At 37.7% G+C, this 17,985-nt stretch overlaps 1 protein-coding gene across 14 annotated transcripts in view; it reads right to left on the bottom strand.

The window, feature by feature from the left end:
• The window catches only part of CASK (calcium/calmodulin dependent serine protein kinase), a 372,938-nt gene that overhangs the window by 78,860 nt on the left and 276,093 nt on the right, over nt 1–17,985 (bottom strand). For 10 of the 14 annotated variants that reach the window (XM_070785242.1, XM_070785243.1, XM_070785248.1 and 7 more), the window contains exons 11-12: nt 15,606–15,623; nt 3,813–3,934 (exon numbers count right to left, since the gene is read on the bottom strand). In XM_070785242.1, the coding sequence (XP_070641343.1) occupies nt 3,813–3,934; nt 15,606–15,623 (140 nt within the window). The remainder of the gene's footprint in view (nt 1–3,812; nt 3,935–15,605; nt 15,624–17,985) is intronic. The other 4 variants (XM_070785244.1, XM_070785247.1, XM_070785252.1 and 1 more) reach the window with 1 other exon arrangement.

Raw genomic sequence — 17,985 nt, 5'->3', positions numbered from 1 at the left:
TATTTTTAGGCCACCAGCTCCTTTTCAAATAGAGAAGCATCGATGGCGCAGATACTGATACAGACACTTCTAAGTTTATAATTAATAAAAATCCAAAGGAACTTTAAACACAGTTTTCCTCACTAAAGTCTACGAATCTCTACGTCTACCTGAGAATGCAGCAGTTATTCAAAATAAATATTTGCAGTGAGGTCTGAGAAGTTTAGCATTGGATGGTAATGGCGGCCTGGCTCAGTTCCAAAATCCAGCCTGTGTTTGGTTATCTGCCTCTCTTTGTAGAAGCTAGCAATGTTCTTGTATTTCCTCTGCAGTCTCAAGCTTGGTATGCTCAGTTACATTAAGTAAGAAGAATACAACTCTGAAAACTAATTTGGGCATCTTTTAGCCTTTAAGTGACAAAAAGTCCTTGATCTAAAGAAGGTCAGTAAATCTTAGCACTGACTAGGGCTGAAATAAACCAAATCTTCATGCTCTACTGTAGCTTCTTTCAAACATCCTACTTACTAGTTTTAGTAAAAGCTGTGACTTCTATGGAAAATTCACAACTGTCACAACTTTCTGCATCTGGGACTTCCCTGGTGGTCCAGTGGTTAAAACTCTGCACTTCCACTATAGGGGGTGTGGGTTCGATCCCTGGTTGGGAAATTCCTGTATGCCTTGGCCAAAAAAAAAAAACAAAACCAACAAAAACAGAAAACCAAAACCAAAAAGAACAAAACTTTCTGCATCATATGAAACAATGATAAAGAATAGATATTTAAATAGCCAAGTTAAAGAGGTCAAACTAATTCAAATAACACATTAACAAAAACAATGATGACAAAACAAAGGAGAAAATGGAATGCTAGGAGCTATTCACAAAATAGAATTCATTTCAAGGGCTTTTTGGTGTCCAAAGAAAATAACAAGTTATTTAAAATAAATTTAATCTGAAATGTTCTCAAATTACTTAAGATAAATTACACTAAGGAGAAAATCCATTTCCTTATCTTCCTGAGCACATTTTTTAGCTTTACTGAAGTATAATTGACAAATAAAATTGTAATATATTTAAAGTGTACTACATGATGATTTGATAAATGTAAACATTGTGAGAGAATTCTAACAATCAAGTTAATTAATACATCCATCACTTCAAATAGTTATCATTTCTTGGGGATGAGAATACTTACGTTGTATTCTCTTAGCAAATTTCAATTATAAAATACAGCGATATCAACTATAGTCACCATTCTATACATTAGATCCTCTGACCTTGAAGGAGGAAACAGACAGAGCTGGGCTCCATCTTATGCCAGGCTGCGAACATTAGGCTACAAGCATGGTCCACCCTCCCAATGGACTCTGAACTTTGTGCCTGGAGTCTATAGAAATGGCATACCAATGGAAAACCAGACCCCCCTGATAAAAGAGCCTCAGGACTTGTACTTGGACTCTCCACTGCCTAAAAGAATATGCTAATTATCTCTGTAACAGAACAAAGTGGTAGATTCCATTATGTTTATCGGGATATGACCACAGGCCTATTGATAAATATCTACCGTTTATCTAGTCTTGTGACACATGACTCATAAGTTAACTTTGACCCTATCTCTCTTTTACCTTGTCCAGACTAGTTTCAAGGAATTTGGGGAGGTGGGTTTGAGCAAGTACCCTTAGGGTATATAAGGTTTTCACAAAAACTGGTTGGGGTCCTTGGCTTCAAGAGAAGACTCTGCCTTGGGCCCACCCGTGTAATAAACTGCACTCCACTATCTGCATTGTCCTTCTGAGTGAGTTTGTTTCCCGGAATGCGTGGCTACAACAACCTTATTTATCTTAGAACCAAAAGTCTGTACCCTTTTACCAACTTCTCCCCATTTTCCCCACCTCCCAGCCTGGGCAACCACCATTCCACTTTGCTTCTATGAATTCGACTTTTTAAAAAATTGATACTATGCAGTATTTGTCTTTCTCTGTCTGGCTTATTTCACTTAGCACATTTAAAAACTATTTCCCTTGTATGGCTGAGTCCCTTAGCTGTTCACTTGAAACTATCACAACATTGTTAATTGGCGGTAGCCCAATCCAAAATAAAAAGTTTAAAAAAAAACAAACAACCAAAAAAAAAAAAAAAAAAACAACCAAAAAAAAAAACCTATTTCCTAGCTCTCTTGCAGCTACTCAAGCATGTAACTAGTATTTGCTAATGGAACACAGACAACTCTGATACAGCCCACTTGCAACCCTCACCCTGCAAAATTTTCCATTTTCTCTCATCTGCTGGCTGGGTGCAAAGGATGCAGTGGAAGAAGCCTGGATCCCTGAATGCCTGTGTGGAAGAGACTCTTCCTGCTCCTCTCCTTCTCACCTACTGCAGTTGACTGTGATGTGAGCAAGAAATAAACTTCTATTCTGTTAAGCCACTCAAATTTTAGGATTGCATGCTGTAGCAGTTACTCAGTCGTGAATTAATACATATACTCTGTTAAAATGCGTAACTATTAAAATGGTGATTAACTTAATCAAATCTATGGATAGAAGCAACTGTGAGATACTATACTTGGTGGGAAGTTGAAACATACTGTGACACTCTTAGCTTGGCTTTTCCCAAACTGGTCCTTACCAATTTGGCAGGATTGTGAATGAAAATTCTCTGCCCAAATTAGTTTGAGAAATGCTATTAGAGTTAATTGGGTTTTTTGCTATAGGACATCTTAGAGCTGCTATATACTAGCACCCGTTGTGAATCCATATAAAGGGAATAAAGAACATAGCATTTCTCAAACTTATATAGTCAGTAAAAAAATTTAATCAATAAATTTTAGATCTACTCCTCTCTCTTGAATGGTAACACCCACAACTATCTCCCAGAACAATGCTCTGTAGAATACATTATGGGAAATTTGCATTAGTTTAATAAGTATCATATGGTTGATTAATCAGTGAGCACCACAAAGTTCTAGGCATCCCAAAGCAAATTTTATTCTTATGAAGGGAAGATTTTTCTTGTAAAAAGACTAATATGTACAAGTAGACTAATATGTGCTAAGAAAGGTATTTTACTTAAAATATGACTGAAATGAAGGCAGATGTGAACTGTCAGCTTCTGACTTGTATCTGTCAGTGCAGTCTGTCATATTTTATAATGGAATATATCCTTATGTTTTATAGAGAGACACCGAGTTTATGAAAGCCAGCAATGTTAAGTATGAGATGTGTGTGTGAATAGAGTCCACTGCACAACGTCTTGGAGAAGGCAATGGCACCTCTTGCCTGGAAAATCCCATGGACGGAGGAGCCTGGTAGGCTACAGTCCATGGGGTTGCGAAGAGTCAGACACGACTGAATGACTTCACTGTCACTTTTCACTTTCATGCACTGGAGAAGGAAATGGCAACCCACTCCAGTGTTCTTGCCTGGAGAATCCCAGGGATGGGGGAGCCTGGTGGGCTGCCGTCTATGGGGTCACACAGAGTCGGACACGACTGAAGTGAGTTAGTTAGCAGTAGCAGCACAACATCTAGCTTAATTCTCTCTCTCCTATACTCATGTTTGAGGTGCAATGTTTGAAGACAATATTTAGAAGCAATGAGAGGTAATCACAGCAAAGCTCAATGGATTCTTCTAAAGATATACATATATACTTATTTTTTTCCACTGTGACTTGTTAGGCTTTATTGCATTTGTACCATATATAAGATACTTAATTTCAGTTATGAATCTATGATGGATGACTTCCTGCATTTCTCACAGACAGGCAGCAACTGAAAAAGGACTGTTATGGTAACTATTCAGTTTACCCAAAAAAATTAATAAAGAGAAAGACTTACATCTAGTAGTGTGTGAAGATGCTGATCCTGGAAAACACTGTGTAGAAAATCTAAGTCCTTTTCACTGCAGTCTGTAAGTGCATGAATCTCTTCCAGGCTGTCCAGCACCTGTGACACTGCTCCTAAGGGGAACAAACAGAAAAGAAACAGCCAGTAGAGAAAGTCAATGTCAAACTCACCTTCATAACCTAAATCTGACACTTCAGAACTGTGGACTAACACATTTCAAAGGTTCATGTCTTTACTGGAAAACAGACTTAAACGTGTTTCATATCACTTAATGATAGAGTATTTGCAGTGAATTTATGTTTTTAACAATGTATTTGCACGTTCCTCACTTTCAAAGTAAATTGCCTCTTGTCTTACTTGGATTAGGGCAATTCATCAACCACAACTGAGCTACTAGAAGATCTGGGTGCAGAAAGTCATACATCAGAAAGAGACTGTGGGTTCCCAGGACTCCATGATGTTTTGAAATATGATAGAAATAACGGAGGTGGTCATTTCACACAGGGGCTTTCTAACAAGAACAGAAGGTGAAGCCAGATGTAGATGTGAGGGACAAACCTTCAACTGGGAGCTCCTGCTATGTAAATCCTTCTAAGGATTAAAAAAAAAAAAAGATTTATTTAATTATTTAATTTGGCTGTGCTGGGTATTAGTTGTGGCATGTGGGATCTAGTTCCCTGACCAAGGATCGAGCCCGGGCCCCCTGTGCTCTGAGTGTGGAGTCTTAACCACTGGACCACCACGGAAGTCCCCTTCTTAGGATTTTTAAGGCTCAAACTTAACTAGCAATAATCTCACTCCATTCTTTTTCCTCCCTTTACATACAAAGTCAAGGGAACCAAGTTGTTCTCAGTTAATTGGGCCCCCTTTAGGATAGATATACTTGACTGACACTTCAGAATACCATAGTAGATATTAGGGGAAATAATTTTTGTAGGACAGTGTGGTCACTTTAAATTTCCTCTAATAACTGGGAATCCAGAGAGGTAGTAACAAAGTCACTTAGCCTTAAAGAAATGGTTAGCCTGTTCTACTCTGCAGACAACACACACATATGCACTCCAGAGAAAGAAAAGCACCCTGAGAGCCTACACTTCAGGACATTAGTGTACACAGTGTTAGAGACATTCGAACATTAAGTGCCTCACTGCGCATGTAAATCTTAAATCTGTAGTTTTCAACCAGCAGCAATTTTGTCCCTCAGGGGGAGATTTGGCAATGTCTGGAAACACTTTTGATTGTCACAACTATGATGGTGGTCAGAGTGGGGAGATGGGGAATGGGGAAGAGTACTACTTTTCCAGAAAGCAATCTGATAATTTATATCAAAGAACCTCAAAAATGCTCATGCACTTTAATTCAGGATTTCTATTCACAAAAACTTACATTAAGGAAAAAACAGGAATTGTAGAAAGATTTATGTGTCAGGATATCTATCATATAAAATGGATAAATATCTAATAATTAGAGAATGAATATATAAACTATAGAACATCCACGAAATGGTATACACAGCTACATGAAATTTGTTTTTGAAGAATTTTAAAGACAGAAATCTGCATGATATAAAATTTCAGAGAGCAGAAGGCAAAACCACATAAACTGTGTACTCCCAATTATAACTGAAAAAAATACAAATTCAGAAAAAAACCCAACAGAATGAAGAATACCAAAAGATAATAGTAATTATATTTATTTTTCTGCTTCTATTTCATTCTGTGTTTGTCCATATGTTCTAAGGTTTCTACAATAGAAAAAAAGTTGCTATACAAGCAACTGCTTTTTGTAGTATTTAATTATGTTAAAATGTGGGGCTTAAGACATATTAAGTGGTTATCTATGTGGAAATTACTGTAGCTAATTTTTAAAAAAATTTGACTTTTTCCTTTTCAGATAATTGTAGATCCACATGAACTCGTAAGAGAGAATACAGAAAGATATCATGTACCCTTCACCCAGTTTCCCTATTGTGGTAACATCTTGTAAACTGTCATATATTATAACCAGGAATATTGACATTGGTATAGTCAAGCAACAGAATATTTCCATCACCCCAAGGATCTTCATGTTGCCCTCTTATAACTGTAATAATTTCCCTCCTGCCCTTCCTACCTCCTAATCCCTGCCTGGAAACTACTAACCTGTTCTCCATTTCTATAATTTTGTCATTTCAAGGGATCTATATAAGTGAAACAATATGGCGTGTAACCTTTTGGGACTGGCTTTTTTGACTCAGCATAATTCTCTGGAAATTCACCCAAGTTGTTGCATGTATCAATAGTTTAATCCTTTTTATTCCTGGGTAGTAGTCTATGGCAGGGATGTGCCACAGTTTACCATTAATCTGTTGACAGGACTGTGAATACTTTTAAATTTTGAATAATTACACCTACCAGGCTATTGGTATGCCTTCACTGAAAACATTAAGTGGACACTAAGTGGAATAAAAAAGGTACAAGGCAGAAACCAGTCTTCAGTTCTCCTGCTAATCTTAAAAGTGTATTAATCTAATCCACTTCCTTCTCCCTGCTCATCTCAGGACTTTTACTTTGTTCTGAGAAGGAAAAAAAATCTGGAACTTAGTTAAAAATCAGGTCTCTTGTCATCCCTTACTAAAAGCCTTGGAAAGCAACAGGTGATGTGAAGAAATTAGTCCCAAATATTCCACTGAGTCCTTGATCCCGGTACATCATCAACAACAGAATTATATGATGCCAGGTTTATAAAGTTACTAAAGCCAGTTCTAAGCTTTTGGATTAACTCCAACAACAAAAATACTAATGAAATGTGGATTTTTTTTTTTTTTGTATATTAAAAAACTTAACAGAGAGCAGAGAAAGCTAATTATTATTTTCACTCAGTTATCTTAGTGGAATCTTATTTAGTTTTTATTGTCTCTATCCAGCATTGCTTATGCTGATCTATTCTATCTATATCTATTCTATTCTATGTAGTAGTTTATTAATGGAGAAGGCAATGGCACCCCACTCCAGTACTCTTGCCTGGAAAATCCCATGGATGGAGAAGCCTGGTAGGCTGCAGTCCATGGGGTTGCTAAGAGTCGGACATGACTGAGCGACTTCCTTTCACTTTCCACTTTCACACATTGGAGAAGGAAATGGCAACCCACTCCAGTGTTCTTGCCTGGAGAATCCCAGGGACAGAGGAGTCTAGTGGGCTGCCGTCTATGGGGTTGCACAGAGTTGGACACGACTGAAGTGACTTAGCAGCAGCAGTTTATTAATACTGTAAGATTAAAATAAAACAAGCTTGTATCTAGCGAATACTAAGATGGTAAGTCTAACCATTGGGAAGCAATTTTGGCTGTATCAGACCAGGGATGTATCATTTGTTGGTTTGTGAACTCCCAAAGCTCTGTGCAATCCCTGTCCTACAAGCATCTTCATGCATTACCCGACATGTGCACTTGCTTACTCTTCATTTCTGTGCTGTGAAGTCCTTAAGGCATGCCGATATTTGATTAATTTCATTATTTCTACAAAGTATGCCTTGAATGAAGTATTAAAGAAACAATGATAAGAGCAGTTCCCAATTCCTGAGTGTTTGTGATGTGCCGGGCACATCCCCAGGACAACATAGTAAGGTAAATACAGTACCCGACGTTTCTAGATAGGGAATTGAGGATCAGAGAGATCAAGGAAGGTCACAGCTAGAAGTGGTAAAGCCAGGACTCAACCCAGTGTGTCTGGATCCAAAGCGTATGCGCTTCTTGGCTTTCTATGGTAACTGGCTGGATTAGGAAACGCAGGGAGACTCTTCAACAAGAAGTGACACGTGGTTTATGCATGGATATGGAGGTTAGAAAAGAATTTGAATCCTACTGGGTCAGACAATAAGCAAAACTTTTATCACATGTTCCTGCTTTCTCCCAGGTATGAGGCAGGGGTTTCAAGGAAAACAGATATGATACCCGTTCTCAAGGAAAGGGCTCTCATGCAGGTGTGTGAAGTAGGCACATTATACCCTGAAGCAAATGATTTAGAGGAGGTAAAAACTAAAGTGGCACAGAAACAGGCTGCCCAGGGAGAAGCTGGGACAGTCGCAGAGAAGAGGTGAAAGTTCAAGTAACTCAATCATGTCTGACTCTTTGCAACTGAGTCAGTTCCTAGGCAGGTTGATAAGAAGTCCGGGGTCCCCAAGGAGGAGAGAGGGGTCTGGGATTCTCAAGGAGGAGGAAAGGACAAACACCTTTTTTTCCCCTCTACATTCCTTAGTCTTAGTCATATAAAACTTTTTTTTTTTTAAGCCTGGAACTGATGATTACACACACAAAAAACAACTCAGTTTAAACGCTATACTAAGGATTATATAACAATAATGTATCCTGCTTGAGGACAATTTCTCCTTCCTGAAAACCTTCTGACTAATCCTGTTATCTTAAAATGTATATTATGGGAGTGGGTCTGGTAAGATCTTTCTATTGTTAAGTTATAATTCTGTCATCTTAAAATGTAAATTGTGGGAGTGGGTCTGAAGTGAAGAAGTGAAAGTCGCTCAGTTGTGTCCAACTCTTTGCGACCCCATGGACTATATAGTCCATGGAATTCTGCTGGGAGCCAGCACGGGAGTTCCCACCCATGACAAGGTCATGTGGGAGAGCCCTGACGGGCAAGGCGAGTCAGGGCTCAAGGGCCCCCCTGGTCTGCCTGAGCGTCTACCCCAAAACCAGAATCTGTCTGTTTTACTATTTCACGACTTTCACCAACTCTTCTGACATTAACGGGGGGCTATCCCCGACCACCTTTCTCTGAAGAAAATTAACTTAGAGCTCTAGTTAATAATTCTCCTGGGCATAATAGGAGTGTTTCAATTCAAACCCCTTTGATGACGTTCTAGCTTGCCTGACAGGTTTGTTCGGATTCCTGCAGCTACGCATGTGATTGTTCACAGCCTCCCAACCAGGAGAGGCACGGGAAGCTTAAGATATTCTAACAATGCAGAGCTTCTCAGAGAGTTAAAATTGTTAGAATAGAACTAGTAGAGGATTTCTTTGTTGAGCTAATGCTTGCTGCCAAGTTTCCATATCCCTTACCTACTGTGTCCCTGGGAGTGTATTGATTAATATAGTTGGTGTATAGACATGTAAGTAGTAGCTTTAATGTTTGTAACCTCGGACCCTTGAGTTAATTCTTTTCTTGTTATAGCCCACCACACTTTTGCCCTATAGGAATGCAACTTTATCTAATGCTTTCAGAGGGTGGCGCCTGACTTTAGAATAATCACCTTTAGAGAAAAATAAGTTTTCTGAAGAAAGGGTCATAAAATGTTAACAGGCCTCCTGGCCAGAAGATGATGTAAATCACCTAAAGCTTTTGCATATGATAAGTTTGCAGAAAGAAAGCCTGGCTTCGATAAGGATCAAGGACTGCTGACCTTGCATGACTCTATCCCCGCCCCCCATTATCCTCTATGCACAACTTAAGGTATAAAAACTACTTTGGAAAATAGAGTGTGGGCCATGCTCATCAAGCTTGGTCTCCCCATGTCGTTATTTCTCCTTCCTTTTCAGGCTGATTCCCTGGAGTGCAGGGGCCCTCTGCGTTCACTTTCCTGCCTGGGCTTCTAAGACCCACTTGAGAAGGTGCCTAAGGTGGGGCACCTTCAGCTATTCGAGAGGGTGCCTGCGGCCTACGTGAACAGAGCAAGTCCCGTGCTGGGGATTTTTTGGCTTTCTGCATAAACCAAGGAATATCAGCCTCTTTTCTCTCCTCTATTTTCTTAACTGCAAAATTCTTTCCTTATCTCTTTCTCTATTTCTCTCAGTTGCCGACGCTGTCCTCCTGAGGGAATCCCTGGATCCAACCGGGGCAGGACCCTGGCAGAATTCTCTAGGCCAGAATACTGGAGTGAGTAGCCTTTCCCTTCTCCAGGGGATCTTCCAACCCAGGGATCGAACCCAGGTCTCCTGCTTGGCAGGCAGATTCTTTATCAGCTGAGCCACAAGGGAAGAGAGTGGGTCTAGTAAGATCTTTACAACCTTGAGACATTCTTTTGATTTATTGTAATAACCAATTAAAAAAGTATAGAACTCCCTTTTCTAAGACTAGTGAGTGGGGCACTCTTCGTCCTCCTTCTGATATCTATGTCAGAAGCTTTCTCTATTTTCATACTTTAATACAACTCTGCTATACAAAAGCTCTTGAGTGATCAAGCCTGGTCCCTGGTCCCAAAGCTAAATCTTCTTCGGAGATCACGAATCCGACATCGTTCACCTTAAGCTATCACAATCCCATCGACTATACAGTCCATGGAATTCTCCAGGCCAGAATACTGGAGTGGGTAGCCATTCCCTTCTCCAGGGGATCTTCCCAACCCGGGGATCAAACCCAGGGATCCCTGGGGGATATCCCTCACTGCAGGCAGATTCTTTACCAGTTGAGCCACCAGGGAAGCCCAAAGAAGTAGATGAGCAGGAATTCAACACCTCCACCTAGGTTTCCAATATGCTCTGACAGACCCAGTGGATGCTTTGCTGGAAAGCACAAGGGCAACCATTAACCTGTGTCTCTAGTAGGTAAGACCTACCAGGTCAACAGGTCTATTTAATTTCCTTGGATCTGTCACCTTTTCTGAACTGATTTATAGTCTGATCTTGTACCCAAATGTGATTAACTTTGTAGGTTTTCAATCATGAAAGGCAGTAGTTCCACAGGTGTGCTCAAAGTGTCCCTAATTTAAAAGTTTCTGTCATTAGCTAGGAAACTTAATAGTCCTTATTCCATCCCTCCTTTGTCTTTTCATATTTAATAAACACATATTTTTGGTCTAACCTCAAGATCTTTTTTTACCTTTGATTGTTTTAACACCTCTCCTGACACCGCTTCTAGTTTTGTTTGTTCTTTCTTTGAGTATGACCAGCAGAACCACATCTCACAGATGGGTAAGCTGATATCTGCAGTTCAACACCAAGTCATGTAAAATCTCATAATTTTTCAATTCATTATAAAACATTAATATACACAAAGACATTTCTGGGGCTTCTCCATCCCTACTGTTTTACATACAGAGGCAGACGTAGTAATTAATGTAACACAAAAACACACACAGGATCTTAAGTTGTCATTAGTAGTATTTATTTTGTTGATCAATAACTGTCATATCTGAAAGACCTACTCACTTTTCTCAAAAACTGAAAAGGATGTTTTTTTCCTATAAAACCCCTGAATGAACTTGTGACCATCTTGAAACAAAAAAAATCAATAAATAGTATGTAAGTTCACCTCAGAGGGCAATTTATCTAATGGCAGGACTGTAGGTATCCCATTCACTTTTGTTTTCTAGGCTACATTTTGTAGAGTGTTTTGTACAAAAAAACACTATAAAATATGTTTGATTAAACTTATTCTTTTCTTCTGAAAGTAGCATCGACATACACACACTACCATGTATAAAACAGATGGCTGGTCAGAAGTTGCTAAATAACCCTGGGAGCCCAGCCTAGTGCTTTGTGACAACCTAGGTGTGAGATGGCAGGGGGAGGGGGGAATTTAGAGGGGTGAGACAGACTGGGGAGGAGGGGAGGGAGGGGATATATGTACTATTATGGCTGATTTGCGTTGTGGTATGGCAGAAATCATTACAACATTGTAAAGGAATTTTCCTCCAATTAAAATTAAATAAAAAATTACTGTTTTCTGAGCAAATTCTGAAGCATTGAAAATAAAATATTGTAATAAGAAATATGTAACCACAGAAAAGTTTATTTTATGGCACTGTTTCCTCAAAGTCATGATGAAAATTATTTTACTACTTATATTTGTGTAACAGTTTATAATTTCCAACAGGTTTTTTATGCTTATTATCTTATGCGATTCCACAATAACCCTGCCCTGAAGACAAGTGTTTCTACATTTGGAAAAAAAGGAGGCTCTTTCATGTTAAATGACCCTGGGGCCACAGCAGTTGAGTCGTAGAACCCAGGCCTCTAGCACCTAGTCCTTCCATTACAGACTGATCCCTCCTGAAACCATGCCCTCACCAACACACTTGAATACATCTCTTGGTCTAAACTTTCACAATGATAAATTTATTAGAAAGTAATCAAGCTCTGCCTTTGAAATAGTATTTTACTTTAGCTTCTGCCTAATTCACTTGGTCATCAAGTTTGTATCTAAACAATAGGTTAATAATCATACATTTTAACTTTGAACATTTCTACCTTTCCCAGGAATCTCATGGATACAACTTTCTCAAAAGTTTTCTGCTACTGTTATGAAATAATAATCAAGAAAGCATAAATATGTCAATTGTTTTAAAAATATGCTTTAAAAACTTTGAGTCTAGAACTGTTTTGTTAGAAGTAGAAAAGTCTCATGACAATGTTGACTGAGTAAAAATTAACCTGAAAGGAGGACAGAAAAATAAATAGTAGAATGCTTAAACTGTTCTCAGTGTTAAAGTAGGTAGAGTCTGTCTTAAAACTATTTCCCCCAGCTTTACTATGAAAAATTTCAAACATATAAAAAGTTTAAAGAATTGTATTCACTACCTAGATTCTACAATTAACAGTTTGCAATATTTGCTTTATCACATATCTATCCACACATCAATTCACCTTATTTATCATTCATCTCAAAGTAAGTGGCAGAGTGGTCAACATTAGTACACTTCACCTCTAACTAAACACATCAGCATAGATTTTAATACTCCCCTCTCTTTGTCTCTCTCAGGTAAAATTTATATAGAGTGAAATACACAAATCTTAAATGTATCATCCAATGAGTTTTCATAAATGTATACACTGCATACATCTGATAAACAGTATACATCCATGTATGCAGTTATTTCAGTAACAAAGATTTATATATTTAAAAATTATATATATAGCTGTAAAACCCAATATCACTGAGCAAATTCAGTATCTCAATCTAGTCTAGTTTCACCTGGAGAGTTATCAATAACCTCTATTTCCTATTACATTGCTGCTAAGTCGCTTCAGTCGTGTCTGACTCTGTGTGACCCCATAGACGGCAGCCCACCAGGCTCCCCCGTCCCTGGGATTCTCCAGGCAAGAACACTGGAGTGGGTTGCCATCTCCTCCTCCAATGCAGGAAAGTGAAAAGTGAAAGGGAAGTCTCTCAGTCGTGTCCGACTCTTCGCGACCCCATGGACTGCAGCCTACCAGGCTCCTCCGTCCATGGGATTCTCCAGGCAAGAGTGCTGGAGTGGGGTGCCATTGCCCTCTCCATCCTATTACATTAGGAGCCCTATTTATATAACACTGAATCAGTATGCACACATTCATATCAACCACTCAAAGTCCTTCCCGGCAAGAACAGTAGCATTACAAAAATCTGCTTACTAAGGTAGGATTAAGTTAAAATTCATCAATTTAGGTGTACATTTTCATCACTCCACAAAAGCTCCTTCTTTGAAGTCAATCTCTTCCCCTTACCTTTACCCCTGGACAACAGCTATTAATCCCATGGTACAAACCAAATTTTGGTTATTAGTCAAGTTATAACCTATAGTGAATCCTGTAATGAAAACTGTATTTTGGACTTAAGCATCTGTGCTATATCCAATTCAAGTTATGAAAACTTACACATGGTGATAAATGCATTAGATTCTTTATGTATGGGTTATAGTTGTTTTTGTTGTTGTTTCAACCCCATGGATTGTAGCCCACCAGGCTCTTCTGTCTGTGGGATTTCCCAGGCAAGAATACTGGAGTGGGTTGCCATTTCCTTCTCCAGGAGATCTTCCCGACCCAGGGATTGAAACTGTGTCTCCTGCACTGCAGGCAGATTCTTTACTGCTGAACCACCAGGGAAGCCCATTGATTATAGTGCAGATGACTTAAAATTTATTAGTTAAAAGAAGTAAAAACTCTGCAAATGTATTCTGTCAGAGTGCAGATACCATAATTCTAATGCCATTATACTTGTTAAAGCAATCTATATTTCTAAATAGCAACATCGTTGGGCACAAAGTTGTCAAAGTACTTGAAATAACATTCTGCTGGTTGTTAAGTGCCCATTCGTATAAGGCTTTTGGAGAAGGAAATGGCAACCCAATCCAGTATTCTTGTCTGGGAAATTCCATGGACGGAGGAGCCTGGTGGGCTACAGTCCATGGGGTTACAAGAGTCACACACGATTTAGCAACTAAACCACCACTACCACCAACATATAAGGCTTTACAACTAAGGAAAAGCACTACTTGATACCTTCAAGATGCTTTCATTCCCAAATGACACAATAGATCTACTTGATTTAAAAAAAAAAAAAAAAAAGAAGGGTACTAAATCTGGAGAAACAAAACCAGTTACAAATGGGAAGTGTCTTATATTTCAATGGTCATTAACATGTACATAGTGGGCAGCCTCTGAGATGGCCCCCAAGATCCCTGACTGTTGGTATTCATGCCCTCATATAATCAGTCTTTTCCCTGGAGTGTAGGCTGGACTTATTAACTCACTTGTAACAAATAGAATAGGGCAGAAGGGATAGAATATCATTTCTGAGATTAGGTTATAAGAATGGTGGTTTCTGTCTTGGGTACACTCTCTTACTTTTGCCCTCTCTCTGATTATCTGTGCCAGGGGAAGCAAACTTCAAGGCTGTGAGTAGAATTGAAGCCTATCAACAACCAGGTGAGTAAGTGTGGAATAGGATTCCCTCTGCAGTTGGGCCTTCAGGTGAGATCACAGCTCTGGATGACATCTTGACTGCAGAGTCATAAGAGATCTTAAGCCAGGGGTACTCAGCTAAGCCATGCCCAGATTCCTGACCAACAGAAACTGTGAGATGATAAATGCTGCCTTGACATTATTCATTAGAGATCAACAGATAACTAACATGCTGTGAGATTTTTATATTAAATTGGCTGCAATTTGAGCTACAAGTAACTAATACAAGAAAGTGTGACAATGAATTTTGTTATTAGCACCCAGATTTTCTATTTATCTTTGTCTCTTATATACTTTCCCCCCAGTAAGCACAATGCTAAAGTAAAAATTTATTCTACTGTTTTAACTGAAATTATTACTTAGATAATTGTAGATTTATATGCAGTTATTAAGAAATAATATAGAGATGCTGTGTATACTTTGCTCAGTTCCCCACTGGTAACTTTTAAAAAAACTACCATGTAATATCACAACCAGAATACTGACATTGATACAATCCACCCATCTCATTTAGATTGCCTTAATTTTACTAATACTCATTTGTGTGTATGTAATTTCTTACATACATTTTACTTTACTATTCTCACTTACTCAAATTATATCTTTTTATAATTAAAATCTAGCCATTATATTATTCTTATGTTCTTTCTGATGGTAGAAGTTGTTAAGAGACATAAATCCAGGAGTTTATTTCATAGCTCCATAGCAATACTGAAAATAGTAACAGAGAGTAATAAAAACTGCATATAGATTATATAACAATTAAAGGAACATTCACTTACCCTGAAAGGTTTCTTGAAAGCAAACTATAAAATAAATTGTTAGCCTTCTCCCAGAATAATGTATTTGTGCTGGAAATTAAGATGTGAAATAATATTAAGTGTGCTTAAAATTTTAACACTGCCTCTTTTTCCTCTTATGAAAGAAGTAAGAAGTTAGTAGTATTTGTGTAACAATGCTCCAGAAACTCAGTACATCCAGGTTTTTATTCTATGGCCAGGCAGTGTTAAAATTCATACATAAACATCTAAGCAGAAACAGCTGAGGATAGAGTCAAGCTGATTATGAACCATGCAAAGCCAAACACTTTTGCATAAAAGATAAACCTTAGAGGAAAACAAAGGGATACCTACTTTCTGCTGCTAGAAGTCCTAGGAGGAAGGCAGCATATGGACAAACAACAAACAGTATGATTTTAGAGCAAGCAGGTTATCAAGCCACAGTTGGGCTCAGTAGATGAGCCACAAGAAGCAGAGTCTCTTAGCTGAGCCCCAAGTGAGCCTTTGTGTTCTGAGAGCACATTTGCTGGGTTCTGAGTCTGGTTTCTTTGATTTGAAATATGAGAACAGAATATTTCCACTTGGAATTGGTAAATAACAAAGCAACAAAACACTGTTTATTTTAAGATTAAGCCTAACAATTTCTGGAGAATGTATAACTGACTTATTTCAATACTCAAAATAGGAAAAAAACCTCTTATATAAAAATTATTTTACAATGCAAACAGCATATCTAAACATGTTAAATTCTTCTTTAGAGGACCGGTTGATTTGTTTTCAATTATTTTTTTCCACTGTTAATGAGAGGCTCTGTTAAATTTTTTTAAAATTATAATTATAATTTTGAATAGAATTTGCACTAAAAGACTATTGCCAGCTTTTAATTTGGTCAAGCAAGGTCTTTAAGAAAAAAAATTTACCAAACTACCATTCATTCTTATTTCATAGAAAGAACAGAAAAGGCATTATCTAAAGATGAAAAACAGTCTATCTCAAGAAAGGACAGTTGGTGACCTTATGCTATTTTCTAACTCCTCTTTCTCCAACCCCTCACCCCTGCCCGACAAGCACATGCTTTACCATTACTTTTCTCTTTTTGAAATGGGTTTTCTGGAAGACCTCTCAGGTAACAATGCAAAGTACTTTATGTTTTGTACTGTAAAACAAACCCATGCAAATTTTGACAGAAAGACAGTGTAAAGGATAACATTGGGACCTTAAATGATGGAGAATTAAAGGACTAGAATTAAATAGAGAAGAATTTAGGCTTAAAAATTGAGAAGAATATTAAAAATAAAAATACTTTGAAAAATTAAAATATAGATGTGCTAATTATCTAGATAAAATAAAGGCTTTCTGCAACCAACCATATAACCATTACTTTTACATTACAGTTGGAGAAAAAAAATTTGCAAAGATAGATATTTGGTAAATAATGCTTCCCTTTAAATGGCTTAGTATTAAAAGTTAAAAAAAATCACAATATTGTAAAGTAATTATCCTCCAATTAAAAATTAATTAAAAAAGTTAATTTTAGGAACATATGAATAATTCCTGCTAGCCATGTGAAATTCAGGAAAACATTAGAATTTTCTTGAAAAATTTCCTTTGTTTTGACATCTGACTATATAAAAATTTTCTCTTCATTTAGGGTAGATGATCAGATACATACACTGCATAACAATTTTATCTTTTATTGTTAGCAGCTGAACAGTGCCATTTAAAAATATTTTAGAGACATTTAGCATATCAAATGGATAGACTGCTTTTAGGATCCTTAAGATGCGAGAATTTTAAAAAAGATAGGATGAGATGACAGGAAGGGGAAGCAATAAGGAATGCAAAACTGTGAGTAACTAATTTGAGGGCTTGCAAGACAGTGTAAGAAATTTCTTTTTTGTTTAAAAAGCAAGTACTGTAATCAGAAACTATTTCAACAATATCATTTAGAGATTATACTGGAAAAAAAAAACAAAAAATTGAGCAATGAAAATGTGTTTAATAGAAAATAAGCATGTTTATAACTGTAGACAATTCCTTTCCCTAGAAGAAAAATCCAGCTCTTCACAGAAAGGAATACTTAAGAGCTCATTAAACTCTTGCTAAGCAAAGGTAAATATTATGGGGCAACAGTAAAGAATCAGGTCTATGAAGCTGTTGCAAGGACTGTCCTACTGTCTTCCTATTGCTAAAGATGAAAATGGTATTAGAGATCTTGGCCCCAGATCTCTAAATATATTATTCCAAGTATGTGACTATATCACATAGTCAGAGTACAACATAAAACTGTTATTAGATCCACTCCCCCTAGAAAGGGTCAACTGTAATCTAAGTGTGAAGAGGGAAGGAGGAGTTTCAAGTTAAAAACAACAAAAAGCTATGAATGGAGAGAACAAAATGGACTGGAAGAAAAAAACACAGACATGAAAACAATAGGGAGCGTTGGGGAACATACCAGTAACTGAACTACAGCCTTTAATGTGGGAAGGACTCTGGATAATTACCAAGTCAGCACAAGAGGAAAAGAGCAAGTCCTCCTCCTCAGAGTCTCTTCTTTAAGATTCCCGTTTATAAATGTTTTTGGAAATCACCTTCATTCAAAAGAGGAAGAGTCACATCCCAATCGGTAAAGGTCAAAATGAGGAACTATATAGCTGTTGGAATGGGAAATTTGATCCTGTTATTTTGCACAAGGTATAAGCACATACCAACTGGTCAGAAACTGTGTGTGCAC

Source organism: Bos indicus, chromosome X, assembly GCF_029378745.1.
Source record: "Bos indicus isolate NIAB-ARS_2022 breed Sahiwal x Tharparkar chromosome X, NIAB-ARS_B.indTharparkar_mat_pri_1.0, whole genome shotgun sequence".
NCBI classification, from domain to species: Eukaryota; Metazoa; Chordata; class Mammalia; order Artiodactyla; family Bovidae; genus Bos; species Bos indicus.
This window is presented reverse-complemented; position numbering and strand designations above follow the sequence as displayed.